Source organism: Zea mays, chromosome 5 (genome assembly GCF_902167145.1).
Source record: "Zea mays cultivar B73 chromosome 5, Zm-B73-REFERENCE-NAM-5.0, whole genome shotgun sequence".
In the NCBI taxonomy this organism is placed as follows: Eukaryota; Viridiplantae; Streptophyta; class Magnoliopsida; order Poales; family Poaceae; genus Zea; species Zea mays.
In genome coordinates this window covers 218860799-218888001 of record NC_050100.1, presented here as the reverse complement: position 1 = coordinate 218888001, position 27203 = coordinate 218860799, and the positions used below count along the sequence as shown (strand labels likewise).

The window sequence follows — 27203 nt, the reverse complement described above, 5'->3', positions numbered from 1 at the left end:
CATGTTTGTTTGAGTTTTTTCAGCTTATGATCGTGTGGCCTTGTGGTGCGGTTTTGGAGGTGGGTTGCAACATGACCTATGTTGTGGTGGCTTTCTGGCTTGAAAATGTTGGTGGGGTAGCACTGCAATGGTTCCCCCGGTGTCGCTGGTCCAGTACTGTTGAGGTCCCTTGTGGTGTTCGAAAGTGATCCAACATTCGATGACAGTGGTGGCTCTTGGGTGGGTCCACTGTTCCCCCAGCTGGAACTGCGAAGTGGTGGCACGGTGGTTGCGTAGGTGGTGTATAGAAGTGGTAATGGATAAAGATCCAAATATTTTTTTTACAATAAGTTAGATTAATGATATCATAACATACATCATATTATGGTCAGAATATATTGGGCAATTCAGCTAGGCTCTAATTGTAAGGGGCTAAAGTTTAGTCCCTATCATATCAGATGTTTAAATACTAGTTAAAAGTACTAAATATAGTATAATTGTCGGGAACCATAATTAGGGGTACCCTCAAGACGCCTAATTCTCAGCTGGTAACCCCCATCAGCATAAAGCTGCAGAGGCCTGATGGGTGCGATTAAGTCAGGGATCAGTCCGTACGAGCGACTCGATCACGCCTCGCCCGAGCCTAGCCTCGGGCAAGGGCAGCCGACCCCGAGGGGTTTCCGTCTCGCCCGAGGCCCCCCTTTTAACGGCGGACACATCTCCGGCTCGCCCGAGGCCTTGTCTTCGCTAAGAAGCAACCCTGACTAAATCGCCGCACCGACCGACCGAGTCGCAGGAGCATTTAACGCAAAGGTAGCCTGACACCTTTATCCTGACGCGCGCCCCCCGGCAGAACCGAAGTGACCGCCGTCACTTCACCGCTCCACTGACCGGTCTGACAGAAGGACAGCGCCGTCTGCGCCACTCCGACTGCAGTGCCACTTGACAGAGTGAGACTGACAGGCAGTCAGGCCTTGCCAAAGGCGCCATAGGAAGCTCCGCCCGACCCAGGGCTCGGACTCGGGCTAAGGCCCCAGAAGACGGCGAACTCCGCTCCGCCCGACCCAGGGCTCGGACTCGGGCTAAGCCCCGGAAGACGGCGAACTCCGCTCCGCCCGACCCAGGGCTCGGACTCGGGCTAAAGCCCCGGAAGACGGCGAACTCCGCTCCGCCCGACCCAGGGCTCGGACTCGGGCTAAAGCCCCGGAAGACGGCGAACTCCGCTCCGCCCGACCCAGGGCTCGGACTCGGGCTAAGGCCCCGGAAGACGGCGAACTCCGCTCCGCCCGACCCAGGGCTCGGACTCGGGCTAAGGCCCCGGAAGACGGCGAACTCCGCTCCGCCCGACCCAGGGCCCGGACTCGGGCTAGGCCCCAGAAGACGACGAACTCCGCTCCGCCCGACCCAGGGCTCGGACTTGGGCTAGGCCCCAGAAGACAACGAACTCCGCTTCGCCCGACCCCAGGGGTCGGACTCCGCCCTGGCCTCGGCCGAACGACCTCTGCCTCGCCCGACCCAGGAGCTCGGGCTCGGCCTCGGCCATGGAAGACAGACTCGACCTTGGCTTCGGAGGAGCCTCCACGTCGCCCGACCTAGGGCACAGGCCCGCCACGTCAACAGGAAGCGCCATCATCACCCTACCCCGAACCGACTCGGGCCGCAGAGAACAAGACTGGTGTCCCATCTGGCTAGCTCCGCCAAATAGGCAATGATGGCGCCCCGCTAGCCCTGTGACGACGGCGGCTCTCAGCTCCCTTACGGAAGCAGGGGGACGTCAGCAAGGACCCAACCGCTCCGACAGCTGTCCCTCTGCCAGGCTCCGTTGCTCCTCCGACAGCCACGACACCACACCAGCTGGGTGCCAAGATCTCTCCGGCTGCCACATTGGCATGTACTTAGGGCGCTAGCTCTCCCCCGCTAGACACGTAGCACTCTGCTACACCCCCATTGTACACCTGGATCCTCTCCTTACGCCTATAAAAGGAAGGACCAGGGCCTTCTTAGAGAAGGTTGGCCGCGCGGGGACGAGGACGGGACAGGCGCTCTCTTGGGGCCGCTCGCTTCCCTCACCCGCGTGGACGCTTGTAACCCCCTACTGCAAGCGCACCCGACCTGGGCGCGGGACGAACACGAAGGCCACGGGATCTCCACCTCTCTCACGCCCGTCTTCGGCCACCTCGCTTCCCCCCTTCGCGCTCGCCCACGCGCTCGACCCATCTGGGCTGGGGCACGCAGCACACTCACTCGTCGGCTTAGGGACCCCCCGGTCTCGAAACGCCGACAGTTGGCGCGCCAGGTAGGGGCATGCTGCGTGTTGACGAGCAGTTTCCCGTCAAGCTCCAGATGGGCAGTCTCCAACAACCTCTCCAACCTGGGACGGTGCTCCGTTTCGGGAGTCTTGAGTTCATGTCCCTCGACGGCAGCTACGACATGATACTCCTTCCACCGCCGCGCGACGACGACAATGGCGGCCGACAACCCGCCCGCCGGCGGCGGAATCGACGACATCTTCCCCGCGTGGTGGAAGAACAACATTCGAGCTCGCCCCGTCCTCTCCCCCGCCATCGGAGGAGGAGGCGGGGCAACCAAGGCCGAGCGGGAGGCCGCGCTTCGTCGGCTGTCGAGCGAATCGACGTCCGCAGCGCCCCAACGGGGGGCGCGTCGGGCGTCGACCTCGCGTTTGAGACGAAGGCGAGTGCCGTCCCCCCGCGACACGCCAATCCCGAGCAAGTGGACGACGCCAGCGCGCTCGCGGAGGGCCTGCAGGACGTCGCCCTCGTACCTAAGACGACGGCGCAATCAGCCCCCGACGTGACTATGTCGCTCCTCATCGACCGAAAGGTACTGACTGATTCCCATCCTACGTCATTTCGACTCGGCCTCAACCCGCCTAGCGACCTCGCTTTGGCGGGCGCTCTCGTTGAGGCGAGTGCAACCCCTCTGGGGTTTCGTATGCGGTCGCCTTGGGACCGATTGACGGACGTCTCGACCTACGGGCCCTCTGGGTCCGAGGAAGATGACGATCCCAGCATCTGCTGGGATTTCTCTGGATTTGGCAACCCCAGTGCCATGCGGGACTTTATGACCGCATGTGACTACTGCCTCTCCGACTTTTCCGACGGTAGCCGCAGCCTTGACGACAAGGACTGCGGCCCAGGCCGCGAATGTTTCCACATCGAGCTAGGGGATCCCTCCGAAGGCAACCGTCTCGGCATGCCGGAGGACGGTGATCTCCCTAGGCCGGTGCCTCGCGCCGACATCCCGCGGGAGCTAGCTGTGGTCCCCGTTCCGGCGGGGGGTCACGACCCACAGCTCGAGCAAGTCCGCGGGGCGCAGGCCAGGCTCGACGAGGGAGCGGGAGCGCTCGAGTCGATCCGCCGGGACGTCGGGCAGGTATGGGCGGGCCAACCCCCGGCCGGAGAAATACGTCACCTGCCCCAGGGTTTCCAGCACCGCGTCGCGAACGACGTCAGGGTCAGGCCGCCACCCGCATCCAGCGGGGTCGGTCAGAACCTGGCAGCCGCAGCGATGCTCCTCCGCGCGATGCCGGAGCCATCGACCACCGAGGGTCGGCGAATCCAGGGAGAGCTCAAGAATCTTCTGGAAGGCGCCGCGGCCCGACGGGCCGAGAGCTCTGCCTCCCGAAGGCAGGGATACCCCTCGGAACCTCATGCCGCGACTTCCCGATTCATGCGGGAAGCCTCGGTCTACACCGGGCGCACGCGCAACACCGCGCCTGCGGCCCCGGGCCACCTCAGCAACGAGCACCATCGTCGCGACCGTAGGGCCCACCTCGACGAAAGGGTGCGCCGAGGCTACCACCCCAGGCGTGGGGGACGCTACGACAGCGGGGAGGATCGGAGTCCCTCGCCCGAACCACCCGGTCCGCAGGCCTTCAGCCGGGCCATCCGGCGGGCACCGTTCCCGACCCATTTCCGACCCCCGGCTACTATCACAAAGTACTCGGGGGAAACGAGACCGGAATTGTGGCTCGCGGACTACCGCCTGGCCTGCCAACTGGGTGGAACGGACGACGACAACCTCATCATCCGCAACCTCCCCCTGTTCCTCTCCGATACTGCTCGCGCCTGGTTGGAGCACCTGCCTCCGGGGCAGATCTCCAACTGGGATGATTTGGTCCAAGCCTTCGCCGGCAATTTCCAGGGCACATACGTGCGCCTTGGGAATTCCTGGGACCTCCGAAGCTGCCGGCAACAGCCGGGAGAGTCTCTTCGGGACTACATCCGGCGATTCTCGAAGCAGCGCACCGAGCTGCCCAACATCACCGACTCAGATGTCATCGGCGCGTTCCTTGCCGGCACCACCTGCCGCGACCTGGTGAGCAAGTTGGGTCGCAAGACCCCCACCAGGGCGAGCGAGCTGATGGACATCGCCACCAAGTTCGCCTCTAGCCAGGAGGCGGTCGAGGCCATCTTCCGAAAGGACAAGCAGCCCCAGGGCCGCCCGTCGGAAGAGGCTCCCGAGGCATCTACTCCGCGCGGCGCCAAGAAGAAAGGCAAGAAGAAGTCGCAAGCGAAACGCGACGCCGCCGACGCGGATCTTGTCACCGCTGCCGAGTACAAGAACCCTCGGAAGCCCCCCGGAGGTGCTAACCTCTTCGGCAAGATGCTCAAGGAGCCGTGCCCCTACCATCGGGGGCCCGTCAAGCACACCCTCGAGGGGTGCGTCATGCTTCGGCGCCACTTCCACAAGGCCGGGCCACCCGCAGAGGGTGGCAGGGCCCGCGACGACGACAAAAAGGAAGATCACCAAGCAGGAGAGTTCCCCGAGGTCCGCGACTGCTTCATGATCTACGGAGGGCATGCGGCGAATGCCTCGGCTCGGCATCGCAAGCAAGAGCGCCGGGAGGTCTGCTCGGTGAAGGTGGCGGCGCCAGTCTACCTAGACTGGTCCGACAAGCCCATCACTTTCGACCAAGCTGACCACCCGACCACGTGCCGAGCCCGGGGAAATACCCGCTCGTCGTCGACCCCATCGTCGGCGACGTCAGGCTCACCAAGGTCCTGATGGATGGGGGCAGCTGCCTCAACATCATCTACGCCGAGACCCTCAGGCTCCTGCGCGTCGATCTGTCCTCCGTCCGAGCAGGCGCTGTGCCCTTCCACGGGATCATTCCTGGGAAGCGCGTCCAGCCCCTTGGACGGCTCGACCTCCCCGTCTGCTTCGGAACGCCCTCCAACTTCCGAAGGGAGATTTTGACATTCGAGGTGGTCGGGTTCCGAGGAACCTACCACGCGATATTGAGGAGGTCATGCTACGCGAAGTTCATGGCCGTCCCCAACTACACCTACCTGAAGCTCAAGATGCCGGGCCCCAACGGGGTCATCACCGTCGGCCCCACATACAAACACGCGTTCGAATGCGACGTGGAGTGCGTGGAGTACGCCGAGGCCCTCGCCGAGTCCGAGGCCCTCCTCGCCGACCTGGAGAGCCTCTCCAAAGAGATGTCAGACGTGAAGCGCCATGCCGACAACTTCGAGCCAATGGAGGCGGCTAAGGCCGCCCCCCTCGACCCCAGTGGCGACGCCTCTAGGCAGATCCGGATCGGTTCCGAGCTCGACCCCAAATAAGAAGCAGTGCTCGTCAACTTTCTCCGCGCGAACGCCGACGTTTTCGCGGGGAGTCCCTCGGGCATGCCTGGCGCGCCGAGGGATGTCGCCGAGCACTCACCGGATATTCGGGCAGGAGCCCGACCCATCAAATGGCCTCTGCGCGGATGACACCCGGGGGCTGCGCACCCCCCCGGGAAAGGCCGCCTGTCATCACCGACGTTCTGGAGCCCGGAACGTACGAGCTGGCCGGCGGTCAAGGCGAGGTCTACGGCAACGCTTGGAGCGTCCGACAGCTACGTCGCTTCTACCCTTAAGATGTTTCCAAGCTGTTCGTATACCTCGCTCATACGCAAGTATCGGTCGTCGAGGAAGGGTCGGCCTCGCCTCGGCAGAGCCCGACCCTCCCTCGGGGGCTAAAAAGGGGGAACCCCTCTGCGTCGAGATTGGGTGTACTTCTCCGCATCAAAAATTTTCGATCAAAAAGGGGCTTTTGCGTTCTCCCGGCTATGTCAGAAGCAGGGTCCCGAGGAGCGAACGTGGGTACATGTAAGTGGCGAGGCCGACTGAGCCGAGGAACTCCTATGCCTCCGGGTTAGGGACACCTCACTCATCACCTGCCACGAAAAATGACCCAACTCGGGAAGCCACCCTATTATTGACAAGCTAGGCCGGACACGCAAATTGAAAGAAAGGAGAGTACGACTTCATGCAAGAAAAACAAAGTGTTCAGGCCTCGGCGGCCGTAGTAAGACGCACATCCAACAGAAACTGTTCCAACAAGAATTAGGCGCCGCCTTGGGAAGGAGTAGCGCCCTCAGTTCCGTCCCCACCGTCGGTAAGGTCCATCTCAGCTTCCGGCGACGGCGCAGGGGGAAGGATCTCCGCCTCGAAGGTGGTCGCCAGCGCCGCGCTCGGACCCGCGGCGACCGCGTCGAGCCGCTGAACTTCTGCCAGGGCAGCTTCGTCTTCGTCAGGAAGACAATACCCCTCACTAACCCGTTCCAGGTCCACAACGTAATGGGAAGCGAGCACGGCGAAGGCCCGCCTGACGCCGTGGTGTAGCGCCTCGCGGACTTTGCCGCACGCGTAATCACCCAAGGCTTGAAGGCGGCTTTGAGGGGAGCTTCCTGAAGGGACGTCGCCGGAGCCAAGGACCCGATAAACGTCCGAGACGACCTCGGACATGGCCGCGAGGTCAGCCTCCCTCTGCTCGGCAGCTCCGGCAAGCGCCTCGGCGAGCGCCTTGGCGGACTCGTCAAGGGCGGACTCGAGCTCTGCGAACAACCAGAAGAAAGGCCTCAAGCACGAGCAGAAGAAACAGACAAGAACAAGAACCAGGGACGGCCAAGGCGTACCCCCGGCTCGGGCACGCTGCTCCGAGGCCGCGACTTGGGCTGCGGCTAGGCCGGCCGCGAGGGTCTCAGCCCGGCTTTCGGCCTCGGCAGCCCAGCCCCGAGATTGGTCCCGCTCCTCGACGACCTGGACGAACTCCGACCGCTGCCGTTGCGCCTCTGCGCGCGCTGCTGCCGCCTCTGCTCTCAGGTCAGCGCAGAGCAACTGGAGGTCCGCTACCTTGGCATCCTGCTGAGAAAGGCGCGCGGTAGCCCCGGCGAGCGAGGTCCTCATGGATCGCAGCGAGCCCCAGACATCGACCTCGCGGCGGATGAACGACGACTTGGCGGCGCTTCGATCCGTCAGATCCTGGGGGAAGGAAACAGGGCGTCACGACGAACGCCTCGCTCACAGAAAGGGAAAGGTATGCCTGAAACCGTTACCTGGAGGATTTTGGGGACGTCCCTGCAGAAAACCTCCAGCGACGACCGGAGCGACCCCACCGTTGCTTCAGCACGCTCGCGGAGCTCATCCCAGGACTAGTCCTCCTGTTCATCGTCGAGAACGAAGACAGGGTCCGAGGCCTCGAGGGTCCGGAATCGGAGCAACTGGCGCCGGGCCTCGGGGCTCCACCGCACAGCGATGAGGCTGCCGCCCGGCTGGACGGATCGCGCGTCCACGCCCACCTCTTCCGAGGCGCTGGGCGCCGACGCATCAGCCATCCCGACGCTGGCAGCAACCGGTCGCTCTCCAACTGGGACGGCGGCGACTCCGGTGGCGACAGGCGCCAGCATGGCCGGCACGACAAGCAGGCTCGGGACCACGTCGCGCCAGCCGCCTCCCCTATCACGATGGCCGCCTCGGCAGAAGAGCCCGCCTCGGGAACCTGCTCCCCAGAGACAGGCGACGCCCGAGCCCCCTGCGGTGAAACGCCCTGCGAAAGGGTCGGCTGAACGACATGGCCCGGGGCGGCGCTGGCCGCACAGACCGACGCCTTAAGGGCCTTCCGGGGTGCCAGGTCGGTCTGGCCATGGCTTCGCTTGCTGAATAAAAAAAAAGAAAGGGAAAATCACGGCCGAGATCTATTAATGGGAAGCCAAGACGAAGACATTCCGAGGTACTTACCCACTTCGGGCCATGATCCACCGCGCCTGGGGGGAGGTTTCTTGGATCCCGGCTCCCGAAACAGCCGCTGAGGTCCGCTTCGCCGGCAACTTCGGCGCCGCCCTTGCTTTGGACGCCCGGGGAGCAGATGGCCCGGGCACGGTCGCGATGACTTGAGGGTCACCCCCATGCGCTGCCGGTACAAGCGGCGGCCCCTGGGGAGCAGACGCCCTGACCTGGCCCTCCGGAACCACCTCAGCTCCTCCAGCCAAGGGGTCGGGTGATCCCTCGGGTTGCCCCCGTGCCTCGGGCCGGGACCCCGACGCCCCGACTCCGGGGACTGACGGTGTCGGCCCGCTCGGGGGCTGGCTCGACGGCTCCTGGCCACACCCCAAGCCGGGGCTGAGGCCGAGACGGGCGGCCATGTCGTCCTCCTCCTCATCATCGTCGTCATCATCGTCGTCGGGTGTCTCCGGCGACGGCTCCCTTGGGAGTCCTTCCCTCTCCTGCTGGCGACGGTGCTTCTCCAAGGCGTCCCGAGCCCGCCTCCGCTCGCGGGCCCGGGCCTTCTCCGCGTCCTTCTTCTCCTTCTCCTCCGCGGCGACCCGCCGCGCTGCTCGGTCCACCGCGTCCTCCGGGACCCGTGGCAGGGAGGGCTTGTGCCACCCCACCTCCTGAAGAAGGGGGGAAAGAAACCCAATCATAAGAACCAGGAGCAACCCGATGTATAAAGAAGGAAGGAGCGAACACTCACCAGAGTTACGCACCCCTGGTCGGGGCGCATCCGAAGCTGGGAGAAGGCGTGGGAGTCCGGCTTCCCCATCGCAGCCGACACCCGCCATTGGAGGGCGTCGAAGGGAAGGGGATCAGGGGACATTCGTGAGCCCTCCCAGTCAGCCTCCGGGGTCATCTCCCAAAGCGGCAGCCGCCACTCCGCCAAGGGAAGCACCCTCCGACGGTGGATGGCGGCAATCACTCCCGCTGCGGTGAGTCCCCCTTCCCGCAACGCCTCCAAGGCCTGGAGGAGTGGCTCGAGGTTCTTCTGCCTCTCGTGCGAGGTCCCGTGGCGCCAGGCGTCGGCGGCAGCAGTGACTACTCGCTGGGAGAACGGCGGGAGCAACTCGCCGTCGTTCCGGAGGTAGAACCACCGGCGCTGCCACCCCTTGTTCGAGGACGCGAGGATGGCAGGAATATACAGCGACGCCCGCGACTGCCTCAGCTGAAGGGTACAGCCGCCGGCCCGCACCGCTGCACGGACTTTCCTCTCCCCCGTCGGCGAGGCGAAAAGCTCCGCGCAAAAGAAATGGGTCCACAAATCCCAATGGGGGGTGATCCCCAAGTACCCCTCACACACCGCAACGAAGATGGCGGCCTGCGAGATGGAGTTAGGGGTGAGGTTATGCAACTCCACTCCATAGTGGTACAGGATCGCCCGCATGAAGCGGGTCGCCAGCACGTCGAATCCCCGCTCGTGGAAGAAGACAAAGCTCACGATGTACCCCGGCGGTGGGGACGGAGCGGCTTCACCCGCGGGAGGAATCCATTCCGGTCGCTGCTTATCGGTGAGGGGACGGAGCAAACCCTCGCCGACCAGATCTTCCAGGTCGCTCGCCGTCACCGTGGAAAGGGGCCACGGATCACGCGGCGGAATGATGGTCACCCGCTCAGCCATCACCAAGCTAAAAGGGATGGCGGCGCGAAGGGCAGGAAGGGCGGTTCTCTCTTCTCTGGCTAGATCTCTCAGGTTGCGAAAACCTAAGGGGCAGGCAGGAAGCAGGGCAAAGAACCGTCACCGGACCCTCTCCGGGGTATATAAAGACCAAGGCGAAGGCGTGAAGCGTCCCGATCCTTTGGGACTCAAATGTGAAACAATTACTAGTCCCAGGAGGCTAGTAAACACATTCCTTACTTCAAATAGTACAGAGTTTAGATAAATTTATTACAATACCGGGGTACAAGCTCGAGAGAGCAAAATAGAGAAACGCAGTAGGAAAATACACTAGCCCAAGCCACAGGCAGAACTGGGTGCAGACACAGCCCTCTTAATCAAGCATAGCAGAAAAGAAGTCCTCGGCTGCTGAAAAACATAAATAAATCTGGGTGAATACACTAGGTATTCCGCAAGCCCACCCCGCTCCCATAGAGAGAAAGAGACCTATGATGTACATGCTCAATTTGGTGGAGTTGATGTCACTCATCATTTTCTTAGAGAAAGGCAGTTGCTTGAAGGTTTACCCCATAGTCTTTAAAAGTAACCAAAAACTCAACCACCACTGAGCTTCCCGCTCCCGTGGCCTTAGTTCTTTCTTAACACTTACTCATTCACACATTCCCCCTTTTCTTGAAATTCATAGAGAAAGTTCTAATTGTCATACCATACCGGACTCATCCATACCAGTGGACACGGACTATTCGAATAGGTTTCAACTCTGCGCAGAGGGGTACACTTTACCCACTAGCCCGGTTTCTGCGATCTCACCGTCGCGAGACCCGAATGCCGGATCTCTTTCCTTACCCGTACGTCCTAACCTTAACGGTTATCCGGAAGGAGTCAGGCCACCACCATGCCCAAACCGGACAAAACTTTCCCCCTCCTTATCCTCCCGGTGCTCCCCAGCCTTCTTAACCCTGGGGTTGGACCGTACGAGTTCGGATCGAGTGACTGCCCACACAGTCTCGAGTGGTTGTACGATAAAGGAGTACATGTAGTGAAAATGACAAGCCGGTCCTTATATGAGGGGACAATCCTTCTGCTCACGCCTAAACCAGCTGAGCCAACACCTTAGGCCCTCCCCTAAACCAGGGAGTCCCTGATCACCCCACTCTTAAGGTGATGAGGGTGAGTACCCTTCATCGCATAACTTTTCAAAAAGAGGTTTTATTTGAAGAAACACTTTGCCCTACTTCCAGATCCACCTTTCGTAATCGGAAATAATATGTTAATGCGGGCCATCTCTTACTCACAATGCAATATTCCCCCATGATTCCCGGCCTAGGCAGTGGTAGAGAGAATAGGTAATTTATGCATCAAGGGAAGGATGGACTTGCCTTCGTTGAAGCTCTCCTGGCACAGAAGATCTACTTCCGGAAGTTCGGGCTCTGGTCCCTCTTCCGGGGCTACGGGTTCCGGATTAACGGTCCCCGCTTCCTCTAGGAAAACAGGCAATAAAACAATACATCAACAAGGATTCACAAATTATAGTGTGTCATTTTCTAACATCATTATTGCATGTGACCTTAGAAATTATTTTTGATAATTTTTAGTGCATAAAATATTGAGGAGACTAATTAAAGGAGGAAAGTGCTGAAAAAGGAAAAAGAAAAAGGGTTTCAGCTCTGGTGGGCCGGGTGGAAGGAATCTGGCCCAGCCAGGCGCGAGCGCGCGCGGGCGCGAATGCGCCAGCCCAGTTGCGGCCCAGGGCAAGGGACGGCGCGGGCGCGCGAAGGTGACGGCGTCGCCGCGGGCCCCACGTGCCAGAGAGAACGGGAGGGGGGAGAGAACGGCGTCAGGTTGACGGGGGGATGAATCGGCCGTCCGCGGGGGAGGACCCGGCCGCCGGTGGGCTCGGCGGCGGTTCGCCGCCGGTGGCCCGGTTTTTGGACAATGAGCAGGTGGTTTAGCACGGCGGCAGTTGGCGATTCTTATGGTAGGTTCAATTTGGCCAGAGGGGGTTGGGAGGGGGCTGCCCACGGGGAGGGGGCGGAGTTCCGCGGCGGGGATCGCCGCCGGTGGGCTCTGGGTGGGGAACGGGGGCTGGAAAGTGGCGCTTCGGGTTTGTGGCTACGCGAGGGAGCTACTCGGCTCACTCAATTCCTTGCCGGACCAACAGAGAAGGAGAGGGAGGAGGAGGAAAGGACTCACCGGAGAGGAGAACGACGCCGGCGCTTCGCGAATTGGGCTCGGGGGAGGGGAGGAGAGGGATGGCCGGGGCTGGTGCGAGGAAGGAGGGGCTCGGGGCGAGCTTTTTATAGGCGCGCGGGGGAAGGGGGGCGGTGGAGCTCCCTGACTCCGGCGAGCTTCCCCGTGCCGCCATAAATGGCGCACAGTGCCGCCGAGGGGATGCTACGGCGGGGCGGTACCGGCGAGGACGCTGGTCAAGGGGAGGAGGACGGAGCGGTGCCAAACTTCCCTGTGCGGCAGGATGGCAGAGGGGAGGACGGAGGCGACGGCCGGAGGTGACTTCGGCGAGGGGACGGCGGACGGACGACGAAGCAGCTGACCCGTGGGGTCGCTTGGTCAGAGGGAGCGAGCGAGCGAGAGAGCGGGTGGCTGACGGGTGGGGACGCCTTGTCAGCGAGAGAGAGGGCGAGGTGTGGAGCAGCTGTCGCGCGCGCGGAAGCAGGCCGAAGTTGGGCCGAATGCGGGCGCGTGGGGAGGGAGAGGTCGCGGGCTTGGGCCGGGATTCGGTCCAGCAGGGGAGGAGAGAGCTTTTTCCCTTTTTCTTTTTACTTTCTAATTTCTATTTCCCATTTTGCCCCTTTTTCTTTGAACAAAAATACTTTGTGAATACTCTAAGTGTTTAGAAATTAGAATCTAAGTGAGGTGCTTTGTGATCAAACAAAATGTATGCATATGATGAAAGAAAACTAGTGGAGGTATTGGAATTAAAGGATGAAGGGAGGGGAAAGGGGTAGATTAGGGTTTCAAACCTGGGTTAGGATTTTTGGGATGCTACAAGGCGGTTCCAACGTTCCGCCCGGACCGGACGCGGGATTCAAAAACGCGAAGCGAAACGGCCGTTCCTCGAACGGCTCGCACACGCGCAACGGCCGCCCCGCCAACTACTCGCCCCGTCGCATTAACTCCGCGGCTGGACAGGCGGCGCTTCTGGCAGGAGCAGCGGGCGACGCTTCGCCTTCGCCGTAACAACCGCGCCAGAAAAGGTACGCCACATCGTTCGATTTCGAATCCTTTTCCTTTTTTCCTCTTTCTCTATCTCCTGCAACAGGGACCGGGAAAGGGGGATACCCCGAAAAGGATCCTTCCCTGTGAAGGAACCGGGCTCCGAGCCTCCCCCTACTGATGAGAGGTTCGAAGGCTAGCCCTCCGAGGGGTTCAACAGCGCCGCAGATCGCGTGGGCCCGACACCCACTACTGGTCAGAGGTTCGAAGGCCGGCCCCCCGAAGGGTTCCACGGCCGCCTCAGGCTACTCGGGATCCGTGCCCATTACTAATCAGGGGTTCGAAGGCTGGCCCCCGAAGGGTTCACAGTCGCCTCAGACGCCGAGCGAGGGATGACCAGGGGTACGTTCGATACATAACCAAGGCTCGGGCTGCGCTCCCGAGGTACCCTAGGACATTTCCGAGACCAGCGGGAGCGATCTTGTAACGGAATCCCATCGGAGGGAGGCATCGAGCCCTCGGACCCCGTCGCCAGGGGACCGGGTCTGGCAGATCACCCGCAGGTACTTTTGGGCGTGCCTCTGGGCCCCTAGCCGACCCCCAACGAACGGGGCACGGACGTCCACTCGGATTACCCACTTGCAGCTCACCGGAGACACCATGTTCGGTGCCCATCGAGGGTAACATGGCGCACTCCCCCCTCCTCCTTGCGGAAAGGCGACGTAGGGGCGTATGTAAAAAAGCCGAGTCTGTCCCTGATCGCCCTCTCGCCCTGTGCGGAGGCTCGGGGGCTGCTCTCGCAAACCCGGCTCCGGCCGAACCGTTGACAGCGTCAACATACCAGCCCGATAACTTGGGCCCGACCGTGCACCCGGGCTACGGCCAGTTCGCATGAGGGAACCACCAGACCAGCCGAAGCATTACGCGAGGCATTAAGACCTCGAAGGAGTGAAACCACTCCTCCGAGGCCTCGGGGGCTACACCCGGCGGGTGCGCTCGCGCGCACCCACCGGAACAAAATGCAACCGAGAAAGGCTGGTCCCCTTGCAAAAAAGTGCGAACGAAAGCCTCCAAGCGAGTGCTAACACTCCCTTCGAGGCTCGGGGGCTACTGTCGGGGACCATAATTAGGGGTACCCTCAAGACGCCTAATTCTCAGCTGGTAACCCCCATCAGCATAAAGCTGCAGAGGCCTTATGGGTGCGATTAAGTCAGGGATCAGTCCGTACGAGCGACTCGATCACGCCTCGCCCGAGCCTAGCCTCGGGCAAGGGCAGCCGACCCCGAGGGGTTTCCGTCTCGCCCGAGGCCCCCCTTTTAACGGCGGACACATCTCCGGCTCGCCCGAGGCCTTGTCTTCGCTAAGAAGCAACCCTGACTAAATCGCCGCACCGACCGACCGAGTCGCAGGAGCATTTAACGCAAAGGTAGCCTGACACCTTTATCCTGACGCGCGCCCCCCGGCAGAACCGAAGTGACCGCCGTCACTTCGCCGCTCCACTGACCAGCCTGACAGAAGGACAGCGCCGCCTGCGCCACTCCGACTGCAGTGCCACTTGACAGAGTGAGACTGACAGGCAGTCAGGCCTTGCCAAAGGCGCCATAGGAAGCTCCGCCCGACCCAGGGCTCGGACTCGGGCTAAGGCCCCGGAAGACGGCGAACTCCGCTCCGCCCGACCCAGGGCTCGGACTCGGGCTAAGCCCCGGAAGACGGCGAACTCCGCTCCGCCCGACCCAGGGCTCGGACTCGGGCTAAAGCCCCGGAAGACGGCGAACTCCGCTCCGCCCGACCCAGGGCTCGGACTCGGGCTAAAGCCCCGGAAGACGGCGAACTCCGCTCCGCCCGACCCAGGGCTCGGACTCGGGCTAAAGCCCCGGAAGACGGCGAACTCCGCTCCGCCCGACCCAGGGCTCGGACTCGGGCTAAGGCCCCGGAAGACGGCGAACTCCGCTCCGCCCGACCCAGGGCTCGGACTCGGGCTAAGGCCCAGAAGACGACGAACTCCGCTCCGCCCGACCCAGGGCTCGGACTCGGGCTAGGCCCCAGAAGACGACGAACTCCGCTTCGCCCGACCCCAGGGGTCGGACTCCGCCCTGGCCTCGGCCGAACGACCTCCGCCTCGTCCGACCCAGGAGCTCGGGCTCGGCCTCAGCCATGGAAGACAGACTCGACCTCGGCTTCGGAGGAGCCTCCACGTCGCCCGACCTAGGGCACAGGCCCGCCACGTCAACAGGAAGCGCCATCATCACCCTACCCCGAGCCGACTCGGGCCGCAGAGAACAAGATTGGTGTCCCATCTGGCTAGCTCCGCCAGATAGGCAATGATGGTGCCCCGCTAGCCCTGTGACGACGGCGGCTCTCAGCTCCCTTACGGAAGCAGGGGGACGTCAGCAAGGACCCAACCGCTCCGACAGCTGTCCTCCGCCAGGCTCCGTTGCTCCTCCGACAGCCACGACACCACACCAGCTGGGTGCCAAGATCTCTCCGGCTGCCACATTGGCATGTACTTAGGGCGCTAGCTCTCCCCCGCTAGACACGTAGCACTCTGCTACACCCCCATTGTACACCTGGATCCTCTCCTTACGCCTATAAAAGGAAGGACCAGGGCCTTCTTAGAGAAGGTTGGCCGCGCGGGGACGAGGACGGGACAGGCGCTCTCTTGGGGCCGCTCGCTTCCCTCACCCGCGTGGACGCTTGTAACCCCCTACTGCAAGCGCACCCGACCTGGGCGCGGGACGAACACGAAGGCCACGAGATCTCCACCTCTCTCACGCCCGTCTCCGGCCACCTCGCTTCCCCCCTTCGCGCTCGCCCACGCGCTCGACCCATCTGGGCTGGGGCACGCGACACACTCACTCGTCGGCTTAGGGACCCCCCGGTCTCGAAACGCCGACAATAATTATAAAAACTAATTACACATATTAGAAATAAACAACAAGACAAACTTATTAAACCTAGTAAGTCCATGATTTGCTCAAGTAATGCTACAATAAATATTTGCTAATCGTGGAATAATTAGGCTTAATAAATTGTTCTGGTTGTTTAGTCTTCATCTATGTAATTAGTATTATAACTATATTTGATATCCGTAATTGTTATTCAAACGTTCGATATGACATATACTAAATTTTAGACATAGAAACCAAACACAGCCTAAGTCCAACTCCAACACCTCTCCTCTGATCCTATCCCATAGTCATAAATATTGGGGAGTTAGCTCAAAATCTATGTCCCAATAGACCCCTCATTTTATTCTCAATAATTGGTGATCACAAAAAACAAGCCAAATGCTCCTCAAAGGTAGATGTAACTCCCCAATACAACAGGTGGGCAAGCACATGCACTGATCTAGTGATTGACGGAGAAAAAAGGAAAGAAAAATAAAGAATTAATATTTGACAAACGGGTTCCATGTTTTAGAAAGATTTATTGGTGATTTAATGTCCTCAATCACCAAGACCCATTAAAGATTCTCCTAATATTTTAAAAAACAATATTAGTGGATCCATGTTTCTCCTAATTTTTTTAAAAACACTATTAGTGATCAGTGATCACAGATACCAATCTATTGGGATTTAATTATTGGCATGTCGTTTTTAGCAAAGCTCACTCCTATACATGTCAGTTTTAGCGTAATACGACAGTCTAGTTTTTTTTTTCTCATGTATTCGCTGTCGTGCCAACATGTTGGTTTTCAGAGCATGTGTTATTCCGTGGTGGAAGTTGTAATAACCAACGGCGGCTCTGTGCATTCTCAGCTGCTGATACAAACGACCAGATAACTTTATTTCTCAACAATAATCTAGCAAAAGGAGGATTTCACGTCGATCGTTTTATTGCCTGTTTTGTTTTGTTAGAAAACGGCGCATAGTTCAGCACTTGACGCGATGTTGCCAAACAAAGCAAGCGGGCACACGTCTCGGAATGCAACTAGCCGGCGCAGCGGCTATTGACGCGATGTCATCGATTCCCGGCGACTTCCCCGCCCCAATCTCCCGAGTCCACGCCCCATAGAGCGCACGCCCTGGCCACGCCACGCCACGCCGCCCGCCGCGCCCCGCACCCCGCCCGCACGTCGTGCCGCGACGATGTCATCCGGACGCCCGTCTGAACCCGCCATGAACGCCGGCGCAACGCCCGCGGCGTCGTCCCCTCCCAGATCGAAGAAGCGGCCGTCCCGCATGGGCGACGGCAACTCGAGCCCAAACCCTAGCCCCCGCGGCTCCCCCGCCCGCAGGAGCGAGCTAAAGCGCAGGCGCCGCACATCCGCCGAGTCCGCCGCGCTCGCGCTCGCCACGGTCGCCGCGCGCGCGTCCGCGGCCGGCGTCCGCTCCGACGCGGGCGACGGCGCCGTCGAGAGGCGCAGACGCCCGCGCACCCGCGCTGAAGGAGGCGATGGGGCCATCCGGATGCTCGGAGCCGCCGCCGCCCGCGTCGGCGGAGGCCGCGGCGCCGCCCAGAAACACTGGAGCGACGACGACGAGTTCACGCTCCTCACCGCCGCCGTTGCCTTCCGCGACCGCAACGGCCGGGCACCGCGCCTCCCGGACATGGCCGAGCTGTTCGAGTCCATTAGGGAGTCCATCTCCCCGCACATCGACCAGTTCATGGTGTACTACAAGATCAAGCGCCTCAAGAGCAAGTTCCAGCACTCCGCCGGCCCGCGCGACCGTCGCCTGCGCGACTTGTGCTCCGTCCTATGGGGTGTCGGCGTCGTGGCCTCTTCCGAGGACGACTCGGACGTCGGCGAGCGACGCACTGTCCCGGATGCGGCAGCCATGATGCCGGTGGTCACCGAGGTGCTCGGCGAGTACTGGAAAACGAATGAGCGAGCCATGGCAGGGGTGTCCCTTGAGAAGGGTCTGTCCCTACTGGGGAAAAAGGAGGGCAGACTCATTGAAACCAAATGGAGGCAGCAGCTTGATCAAGAGATGCAATCTCAGATGCGGCGGCATGATCTGGCTAAGGAAGTCTGCGGCTTGCTCACTGATGCCATCAAAGGCCTCGGCCCTTAGCTCGCCTTGCATCTGGTTTGTAGGAGACTTCCTTGACTGGTTTACTTGTTTGTTGGTGTGATTGGTTGAAACTTCTTGCTCGTTTCAGATTAAGGGTTGGGCCAATTACAGCATCAGTTCTTGAGAGAAAGCTGGAAGCCGAAATTCCCCATTTGCTGTAACATTTTCTCAAAACTTACAACACAGTGACTCCTGTAACAAAACAGGATGGCAAGAATGTCATGCTTATTCTAGCTTGTTTAGTGAAACAGTGATGTTCTATTCAGCTGGCCTGTATAAAAGGGCTAAGTTTCGGGCAAACCTAATGTTGTTTTCATTTGTTTACATTTCTCAAGGCTATGATTTGTATGCTCGGATCCTCGTCCTCGTAGAAATCCAGAAACGTAAGTTTGCCATGATTGATGTTACTGATTTCTAAGGCTCAGCTCATCAGTGAGCATCTATCTCACCGTCTATTTTTAATATCATACCGTGCGTTTATTTTTTTTTAAAATATCTCTCAATTTAGAAGAAATAGAATTGATCATGTTTTAAAAAAAACTGGGCCTAAAACCTAACAAATACAAGAAGTTAGCCCTATATGGAGCAAACAAAGCACACACTAAGGGCTAACCCATCAACACGGTGCGGAAGAGCACATAAACTGTCATAAGTCATTGTTGCCAAGCATGATTGCAAAGCAACCAGCAGCTCTGATTTTCTATGGCCACTTCCAGATGATCCAAATGAAAACAGATCGTCCGAGGTGAAAGGTCGCAAAATGTCAGCAACTATTTTCTATGGCCACTTCCAGATGATCCAAATGAAAACAAACCGTCCGAGGTGAAAGGTCGCAAAATGTCATCGTTGCTGAGTTCAAGCCAAGAGCAGCTCCGACTTCCATATATACATGAACCCTTGCCCCGCTCCCGCTAATGTTCAGCCTCGGAAACAAACCAGCCCACAAAGAAGAAGGGGATTCGTCTCATGTCATCGTTGCTGAGCGACACACCATGCTTTTATAGTGTCAACAATCTTTTGTATGTCTAATTATTTACGTTGGTAAGTTCAGCGTGAATGATGGTGTTCAGGGAACAGTGCCGTGAAAGGGAATTTTGATATGAAAGCCAACTGTTATTTCAGATAGATTGTGGAAGTATGCACATAATGCACATTTCTCGGTGTCATATTAAACTCCATATCCAGGTTAGGTTCCGCGCTGGGAGTCCTCTACCTCTGGCTACTGTTTGCATACGGTACTCCATTCATGTTGCGCCGCGTGTTTTGCGTGATGGAGTTTAGTTCGCATAATGCGCACGCATCGTGTGGTTTTGCGTAATGGAGTTTAGTTCGCCTAATGCACGCATTGTTGCTTCTTATGTTAGCAGCCTTTCTATCCCTGTCTTTTATTGAGATAATTGGATTTTTGCCACTCATAATGTTGTCTTCTTGTTATAATTACCACTGTGTCTATGAATTGTGGGTCCAGCCGAGTCTATGAAATGTGGGCCTGATGGCAATTTTACAAACCTGTTTCTTGCTGATGGCAAATATCAGAATCTCTCGTCTTTTATTCTAAATTTCCATATATAAACAGTACAATTTATAGTATAAAACAGGGTTTTGCTTATTTGCTACCGTCAGCATCCGATTAAAGACATGCCCAGCTGTCTTTATCCAAGTCGGTTGACAAAAAAACACCATCGCGTGCTTGGAGCCAGCCGGTGCCGTCGTCCGGTGAGGCGACAAGCATGGCTCGTGCTCCCAGATAATCAGTGATAAGAAAGGTCATCAATGGATAAGTTATTGTTTATATATTGGATAATTGGTCAAGATTACTCTAAAATGCAACAAGTTTGTGTTGCCGCGACGTACAATTTGCTTGTGCGCATGTGTAAATAAAATCCAGAGTGCGCAGCCTGTGTCTTAATTAGTGTTTCAAACAAAAAGTTGTCAGTCTTGGTTATGTAGTAGTGACCATGCAACAACATATAAAGTAATCATAATGCAGTAGCACCACTTAGTTGTGATTAAGTTGACTGGTAAATTGCATAGACAATACACTATATGTCTTTGAGATAAGTCTGCAGGCAACACTGTTCGTTTCGGATTAAAGCCGTCTGTTTAGAGTGTTGCTGCTGTAATTTATAGAGACAAAACCATTATAGAAGTAGTAGAAGCCGATAAAAAACAATTATTTGAAGGCTGATCTTGAACCATCACTACTAAAACTGTTGTTGGATAAAGTATTCATACGACTTCGAGACTTTAATGTATATTGTATTTTGTACCTATACCATTGACTGCCGCAGATACGTATTTACATCTTGGCAACATCTACCACTAGCACAAATACACTAAGGAGACTGTAGCGCCCGATAGGGGCGCTGCCCTGTTCTAGTAATAAAAAGCTTAGAGAAGAGAACAAGATGCTAAAGCTACAAAAGAATTATATCTCACCACCAAATTAGGGTTTTACAATCATGCAATGACTATTAACAGTAAGAAGCTTAGAGAAGAGAACAAGATGCTAAAGCGACAAAAGAATTATCTCACCGTCAAATTAGCGTTTGCTTGGTGTGATATTTGTGTTGTCTGAGCCTATAGAATCACATTGTCATCATCTAGAAAACTGCCATCTAAGTTTGGGACAGATTATATAATAACTGTCATGAGCACCGTGCATATTTTTGTATTTCCTTTGCTATAGCTCTCTTGCTTTGTTGTTAATTTTGGCATAATCAGATGTGAGCCTCAATGGCTGCAAAACATAATGCAATACTCTGGCTTTGTTTAATCACTGATAGTGATTTTGCACATGAACAGAGCTCGGCTCTTTGCTAACCTAAGTATGTTTCACAGGTAGAAGTGAAGGCGTATATGGACAATGTTGTTCGCTTCAGATTGAAATCAGCTATTTGACTGTTACAGCTACAATCCATAGAGACAAAAACACTGTAAAAACAGTAGAAACCAATACGGATTAAATCCAAACGAATATGCAAGTGGAAGCTTTTTCTAGTTTCATCAACCAATACTTTAGGTTCAAAGTGGTTAATTTCTACACTTTAAACCTATTTTGGACATGGGAATTTCTCTAGACGCAATGTTACATCTACAGTGCCACGTCTTCTATTTTCCGCTATCCATCCAACATCACAAAGCACGGTGTGGGAAGACTTGCTTAACGACCTCAAACTGCTTTTGCTCAGTTGAATGGTGTGTTCCAACTTTATAAATTACACATTTGTATGTATAGAAAAATACGCTGCATTTACTTGAGAAACTCCTTGCCGTTCTGGTAAACTCGCACCAGAATCATTATTTATCCGACAAGATCATTTTTGTTAAACAGTTCGTAAAAAAGGTTTGGAATGCAAACGAAGAAGCATGGTCACAGCATACAAAACGACATGCTCACGAAAGCAGTTCAAAAGAATGTGGTGGCTTCCATGGGCCAAAATCAGGCCAACGAGAGCTCTCCAGCGGGAATATTTCTCTTTACCAATTTCTCCCATGATTCGTTGGTCTCTTGAATGACCTTCAGGGCGTATTCCTAGTTCAGACAAACAAGGATACCATATTATTGCAAGAACGACCTATGTGCTTCAGGCTAAACCGAAGAAGTTGAGTTCAAGCTTACCTTGCTTGCGGGCTTGTTGCCGAGACCAAATTTGTTGGCAGGCTTTCCATCAGGTATCTTGTAGTCTCTGAACCAGTCTCTGATGGCAGTCAGTGTCCCCTGAATAGATATTACAAAATGGTCAAAACAAATCTAAGAGAAACTGAGAAACTGGATATGAAAAAGAAAAGGAAGCAATAACAGTGACATAACACTGAGAGTCTGAGACATGCCCCACTTCCCACCAGGGAGATCAGCAAACAGATACTGAAGGAAAAGCACTAAAAGAGGATAAGGACCAGTCATACCGGAAAATGCTTCTCAACATCATCCACGTCGTTCACAAGAGATGCTTTCGGGTCATCCAAAGAAATGGCCACAATTTTCCAGTCAAGCTCTCCCTCATCAATCATTGCTAAAGCTGCCAATGGCTTAACCTTAAGAACGTCCCCGACATTGGCACGTCTTTCACCTATCTCAACAACATCAACTGGAAAAGAAAGATTTATTGAAAGCGAAGCTAATATGAAAACCATGTTTGCCAAAGATAACAGATAAAAAATGTTCATTACCAGGATCATTATCCCCAAATGCTCCTTCAACCTCAGAATTTGCAGAAGTTGGGTCCTCCCATGTTTGAGGAAGTAACCCATAGTTCCAGTTAATGTTGTACCTGATGCAACAAGCAATGTCAAAGAAAGCTGTGCAAAAATGTCTAGTGAGGACAGTAACAGTGTAAACTCAATTGCACTGCAAACAAGTATGTGTTTCACAGATGATGCATGATAACTTAAAAGAAAAAATGTCTAGTGAGGCCAGTAACAGTGTAAACTCAATTGCACTGCAAACAAGTATGTGTTTCACAGATGACACATGATAACTTAACAAATGACTCCATGGATATTGTATTATCCCAAATAAAGGAATCAAGTCAAAGCATAACAGAACAGTGTTAGGCTGTCTTAGTTGAGAACAACTTTCCCATGTTCATTTCATCAATGTATCATAACGAAACATAAGTTTCTAGCATGATTACAACTACCATCATCCTTGAGGATTCTCTGTAAAAGTTTTTCTTCTCAAATCTACCAATTAACAGAAGTGAAGAACCAAGATGGTTGGAACCTTGCAACTTGATATACACACACCAAGCTAAACTCCCACTAGGGCAGTTCAAACGTTCGACTAAAGACACTTATATGCTGTTTGCTTTGGCAGATCAGGATGTCTGGGTCAGCACAGCTCCATACAAGGTGGCTCCTTGTTTTTCCGCCTGACAAGATGATTCTGAAAAATGAATTGCAACCATAACTACAAGGACCACTCAATGCTGGATGAGACCATTTCCCACCTCTAACGAAACGAATTGGCAGGTTCAGATTTAGGATCAGATGGAATCGGAGTCAGGCAGTGATTAATTGTTTCCATGATCTTATATGTCAAACTCAAAATATTAAAATTATTTTAGTATAGATCAACACCGAATCTGAATTGCACCAAACTAAGAAAAACTAGCAATTTCAGTTCCCATCATAATTCATAACAACCATAGTAATTTATAAGCTACAGAACTTTGCCACCACTAGACCAGCTACAGAATTTTTCCACTACTATAGACAATACAGGTGCAAATTTGACAATTGCATAGGCAACCGAAAAGGCTCTAAACAATATACCCCATTCAGAATCCATCAGATTAGATGAAGGGAGCAAAAACCTAAAAAATGCTATGTTTTCAACTACACCACATCATTCAGTTGAATCAGTTAGCATTAGTATCATTTAGTTGAATCAGTTATTTTGTCTACAACCATCCCTTAATACACATGTTTAAGTTCCAATTCAAATGAAAGATATGATACCTATTTGGGAGGCCATTCATCAGATTTCGAGGAATCGAGAGGTTGAGGATACTATTCGGTGGTGGTGGTGGTGGATGAGTACACCACTAGTAGCGCTTACAACATTCAGTTTACAGTGACTCTCAGTCAATGTTTTCGAGTCGAGAAGTCGAGTCGAGTTGTGCAGCTACTGACTAGTAGACTAGTCGAGACTAGGACAGACTAGCTATGACTAGTCGAACATAAGTCGGTGATTATATTTTATAACTTTTTATACATGCTAAGACTAAAAACATGCCGGAACACTAAAAAACACCTTGTTTAGTATATTTTCATTCATACGTCCCCATCTTCTACAATATATCATTACATATTGACTATAGTCTTGTAGCAAGTCTTCTATTGTTCTCTCTGGTTTCGAAGAACTTGTTTGGATTCAAAAGCAGCATTGCTATACAGATTGGTATCCATCTGACTGTCCCACCTCTTATCAACAATAGAAATTACTTCATCTATTATTCTTTCTTTGTGCTCAAAAACTTTTTTGATGCTCTTTTTTTCATGGTTCATGGCAACCCACATTTGGTCTCTCATCACCATCAACTATTCTCAAGAATATTAGAATAGGTTGTGAAGCTCTCATGCAATCTTCTACTGCTTGCCAAAATGCAACAGAGTGACAAACAACACGTGCATTTCCTACTTCATTGTTCTTCATTTTGCTCTCACACCATTCATTACTAACAAAGAGAGCTTTCAATCCTTGTCTTTGTTTCCACATATTAGCCAATGTAAGGAAGGATGTTGCAAACAGAGTAGTTGCATGCCTCATAAGATTTCTACCATTTGTCTTAGTCCTCATTAAGTCATGAATCATTCCATATCCATAGATAAAAAAGGCAGAAAACTTGTCCATTGGCATCCTACCTACTAGGGTTGAGATGGTTGGGTGGGCTCACATTTTTATACCTAGGCCTAAATAAGTCGCCCGACTCAACTGCTGCGACTAGTCGTCGACTCGAGCGACTAGTAGAGAAAGTCGAGTCGTTCAGATCGACTATCACATCTGTATCGACTTCTCGACTAGTTGTCGACTAGTCGCAACTAGTCGTTCGACTTTAAAAACCTTGCTCTCAGTAAACTTAGGCTTACCCCAGTTTGGAAAGCAAGGACGGAACAGAAATGCAGTTTTTTTTGCTTGGACTTTACTTCATCGAAAGATCCTCACCGCGAACAACCTGACTAAAAGAGATTGGCCAAGTCACCCTAATTGTAAGTTACGCAGGGTGGAGCCTGAGACGCCACAACTGTCTTTGTAAAGACTATTTTCACAAAGGAGACCTGGGCAATAGTACAGAGTACAGACTTGGTGCGAAACATCCCATATTCGGAATTATAAACCAGAGCGAGCGGCTCCACCTTTAATACCTCTCAAAGGAAAGCTCTTGACGGTATCATAATCTACCTCTAGTGGCATATATGGAAGGAACGTAATAGAATAACTTTTCAACACAAGGCAAGGCATACAAGGGAAGTTGCGAGCCTATGCAAGGATGACATCACACAATAGAACTTGGCAATGCTACAAACAAGGATAAAAACGGCTTGGCCGTTTTTCTTTGATTGCGAATAAATAGGATAGAGAAACTACTATACAAATTTGTATTCTTGTTTTTAACATTGAGCTTGAGATTCATAAAAGTTAAACCTCAAATTCATCATATATTTTCTCAAATGATTGGTATAAAATTCGTTATGGATTCGGAAACAAATTCGGTAACTTTTTCACCTTTTTTTTGTTGTAGGGAGCAAATAATACATAAAACAATTTAAGCAATATTTTATTCTTATTTGTAATAATGTGCTTGATAACATAAAAAAGATCAACATCAAATTTTATACATATCTATTTTACAATATTAAATTTGTCCGGATTACCACTTTCTTCCCTGCCTACAAATACAGTCGGCTTAGTGGGTTTCCTATGCAATTTGTAGTCGCTTGTTGGTCCCTCTTTGGTTTGGTGTAGAGTCGCTTTGCTTTCGTTTTGGGGTTGTGAGTGGTCTTCTGTCTTGTTTCGGATTTTCTTTTTGACCCGGTTTGAGGTTGTTTCTTTGTTTTATCTTTGAGATCAGTTTGTAAACATCCCTTGGTGTAATAAAAACTAGTACCGTAAATCTTTTGTCGTTCTTTACTAAAAAAATACGATACCTTTCTAGATGGACGAAAAAACAAGTCAGAACCGCACATTTCTCATAAAAATTTCCTGCTCTGATAGTCCTTACGGGTAGTATCGAAGGTTGCCCTTCTTGGTGTCCTGCTTGATGGGCGTGAAGGCCTCGTCGGTGGCGACCTCCATCTTGGCGCTGCTCTCCTTGGGTATCTCGACGACGAAGTGGAACACCCCGTCCCCGGCGCGCAGCGGGACGTCGTGCCACGGCGACACCTTCCGGCCCCCGCCGTCGACGAGGAACACGCGGTAGTCGAGCGTCTCGGGCTTGCCCTGCTCCTTGGGCTGGAGGTCGGCGGTCTTCAGGAGCGCGGTGGTGGTGAGCCCCCGCTGGCGCTGGAACCGCACGGCGGTGGGGAGGCGGGTGATGCGGCTGCGGAGGCCGGCGCCCGCTAGGAGCGTGAAGCGGGTCGCCGCCGTCGCGGACGCCGTGGCCGCCGTCGCCATCTGCGCGGGTGGTTACGCGGGCCGCCGGAGAGGGCGGGGGTACGCGGAGGAGTTGGGAAAGGAGGTGGTGGTGGACGCAGCGGCGGCGGGCACTGTAGTAGTGGGACTTGCGGATGACGAGGCCAAGGATTTGGACGGAGCGCGTATAGTACTAGTGGCTAGCTGATGAGGTGGGCCCGAGCTTTTGTGGTAGGAAATAGGAATACTCGACTCGAGGCTAGCATTAGCAAGCAGGCAGGCACGCCGCACGCTCTGCATACCCGGAGATTGGGGAGTGTTGAGTAGGCCGGATCGGGCTAGGCAAGTCATCCAAGTTGGCAAAGGTGATAAGGCCTGGCCCATGGGGAAGTGGGTATCCCGTATTGGGCTCGCCATCACCTTCCGACCACAATACACGGCTCACAGCCCATATCCGGCACCGGCAGACGCATTGATGCCCATTGAACCGCCGCTCTACCATGCCGTATCTTTTCAGTGATCCGCTCTTCCAGGCTTGGTGGTCGGATGGACATGGAGGAAGCGAAAGTGATCGCTGTACCCTGACGCATGACCAGATCAATGGACAGTGACGGTGGCGAAAGGTCTCAAAATGTACTGGGCAAATGGAGTATTATTGTGCCAACTTGCTGGTGGCACAAGCGCTTGGTTTCAGCGTCACCGAGCCAATCCAGAGTGGACCACCGGATCGGACCCCCGCAGGACACATCGTGTTCTTTGTGTGTCTGCCAGTGCCTGGCCGGGCACTGGACTGGAGAGTCTGAATAAGGATCCAGTCTCAGATTTCGGTGCCCGCTTTTACGAACTTGTCTGAAATCTTCTCGGCGAAAATTTGCAACTTCGTCCAGGCCCTAGCTACTATGAAAAGCAGCGTTTAGGCACTGGCGAATGGCGATCCATGGCGATGGCGAGCAGCGGTGCAGGCCCGTTCAATGGCTCAATGACGAGGCCCAACGGCTCCAGCACGATGGGAAAGAAGCAGGCGAGTGGGGGGTCACGTATGAGACATGAGGTGATTGATGTCCCCGGAAATGCTTTGTTTGGCAATATAACTGCAGATACCTATCATCCCATTTTCGGCACTCATCATCATCAGGCGTGTCATCAAGTTTTATTAGAGCGGTGTAGGCAAGCCTCACTTTAGTTTTATTCTAATTAAATTTTAGGGGCCGTTTGGATCCTTCAGGCTATCCGCACTCATGAAACCCTAAATTTCTACTCTAAAAGGAATATTTCATCCT

General features: G+C 54.8%; 2 protein-coding genes across 3 annotated transcripts; one reads left to right on the top strand and one right to left on the bottom strand.

Annotated features, from left to right (window-relative positions):
* The first annotated feature begins 16642 nt into the window (after positions 1-16642).
* LOC100273710 (uncharacterized) lies at positions 16643-18244 on the top strand. 2 transcript variants are annotated; one of them, XM_008683249.3, is made up of 2 exons: positions 16643-17861; positions 17935-18244. In XM_008683249.3, the coding sequence occupies exon 1, from the start codon at positions 16920-16922 to the stop codon at positions 17844-17846; it is 927 nt and encodes a 308-aa protein (XP_008681471.1). In that variant the 5' UTR covers positions 16643-16919; the 3' UTR covers positions 17847-17861; positions 17935-18244.
* A 2767-nt stretch (positions 18245-21011) lies between these two features.
* LOC100272927 (uncharacterized) lies at positions 21012-26022 on the bottom strand. Its single transcript, NM_001147379.1, has 5 exons — positions 25574-26022; positions 22020-22120; positions 21756-21937; positions 21469-21567; positions 21012-21381 (listed from the first exon to the last, which is right to left on the bottom strand). Exons 1-5 carry the CDS (start codon positions 25963-25965, stop codon positions 21289-21291), a joined length of 867 nt encoding a protein of 288 aa, NP_001140851.1. The 5' UTR covers positions 25966-26022; the 3' UTR covers positions 21012-21288.
* Between the last annotated feature and the right edge of the window lie 1181 nt (positions 26023-27203).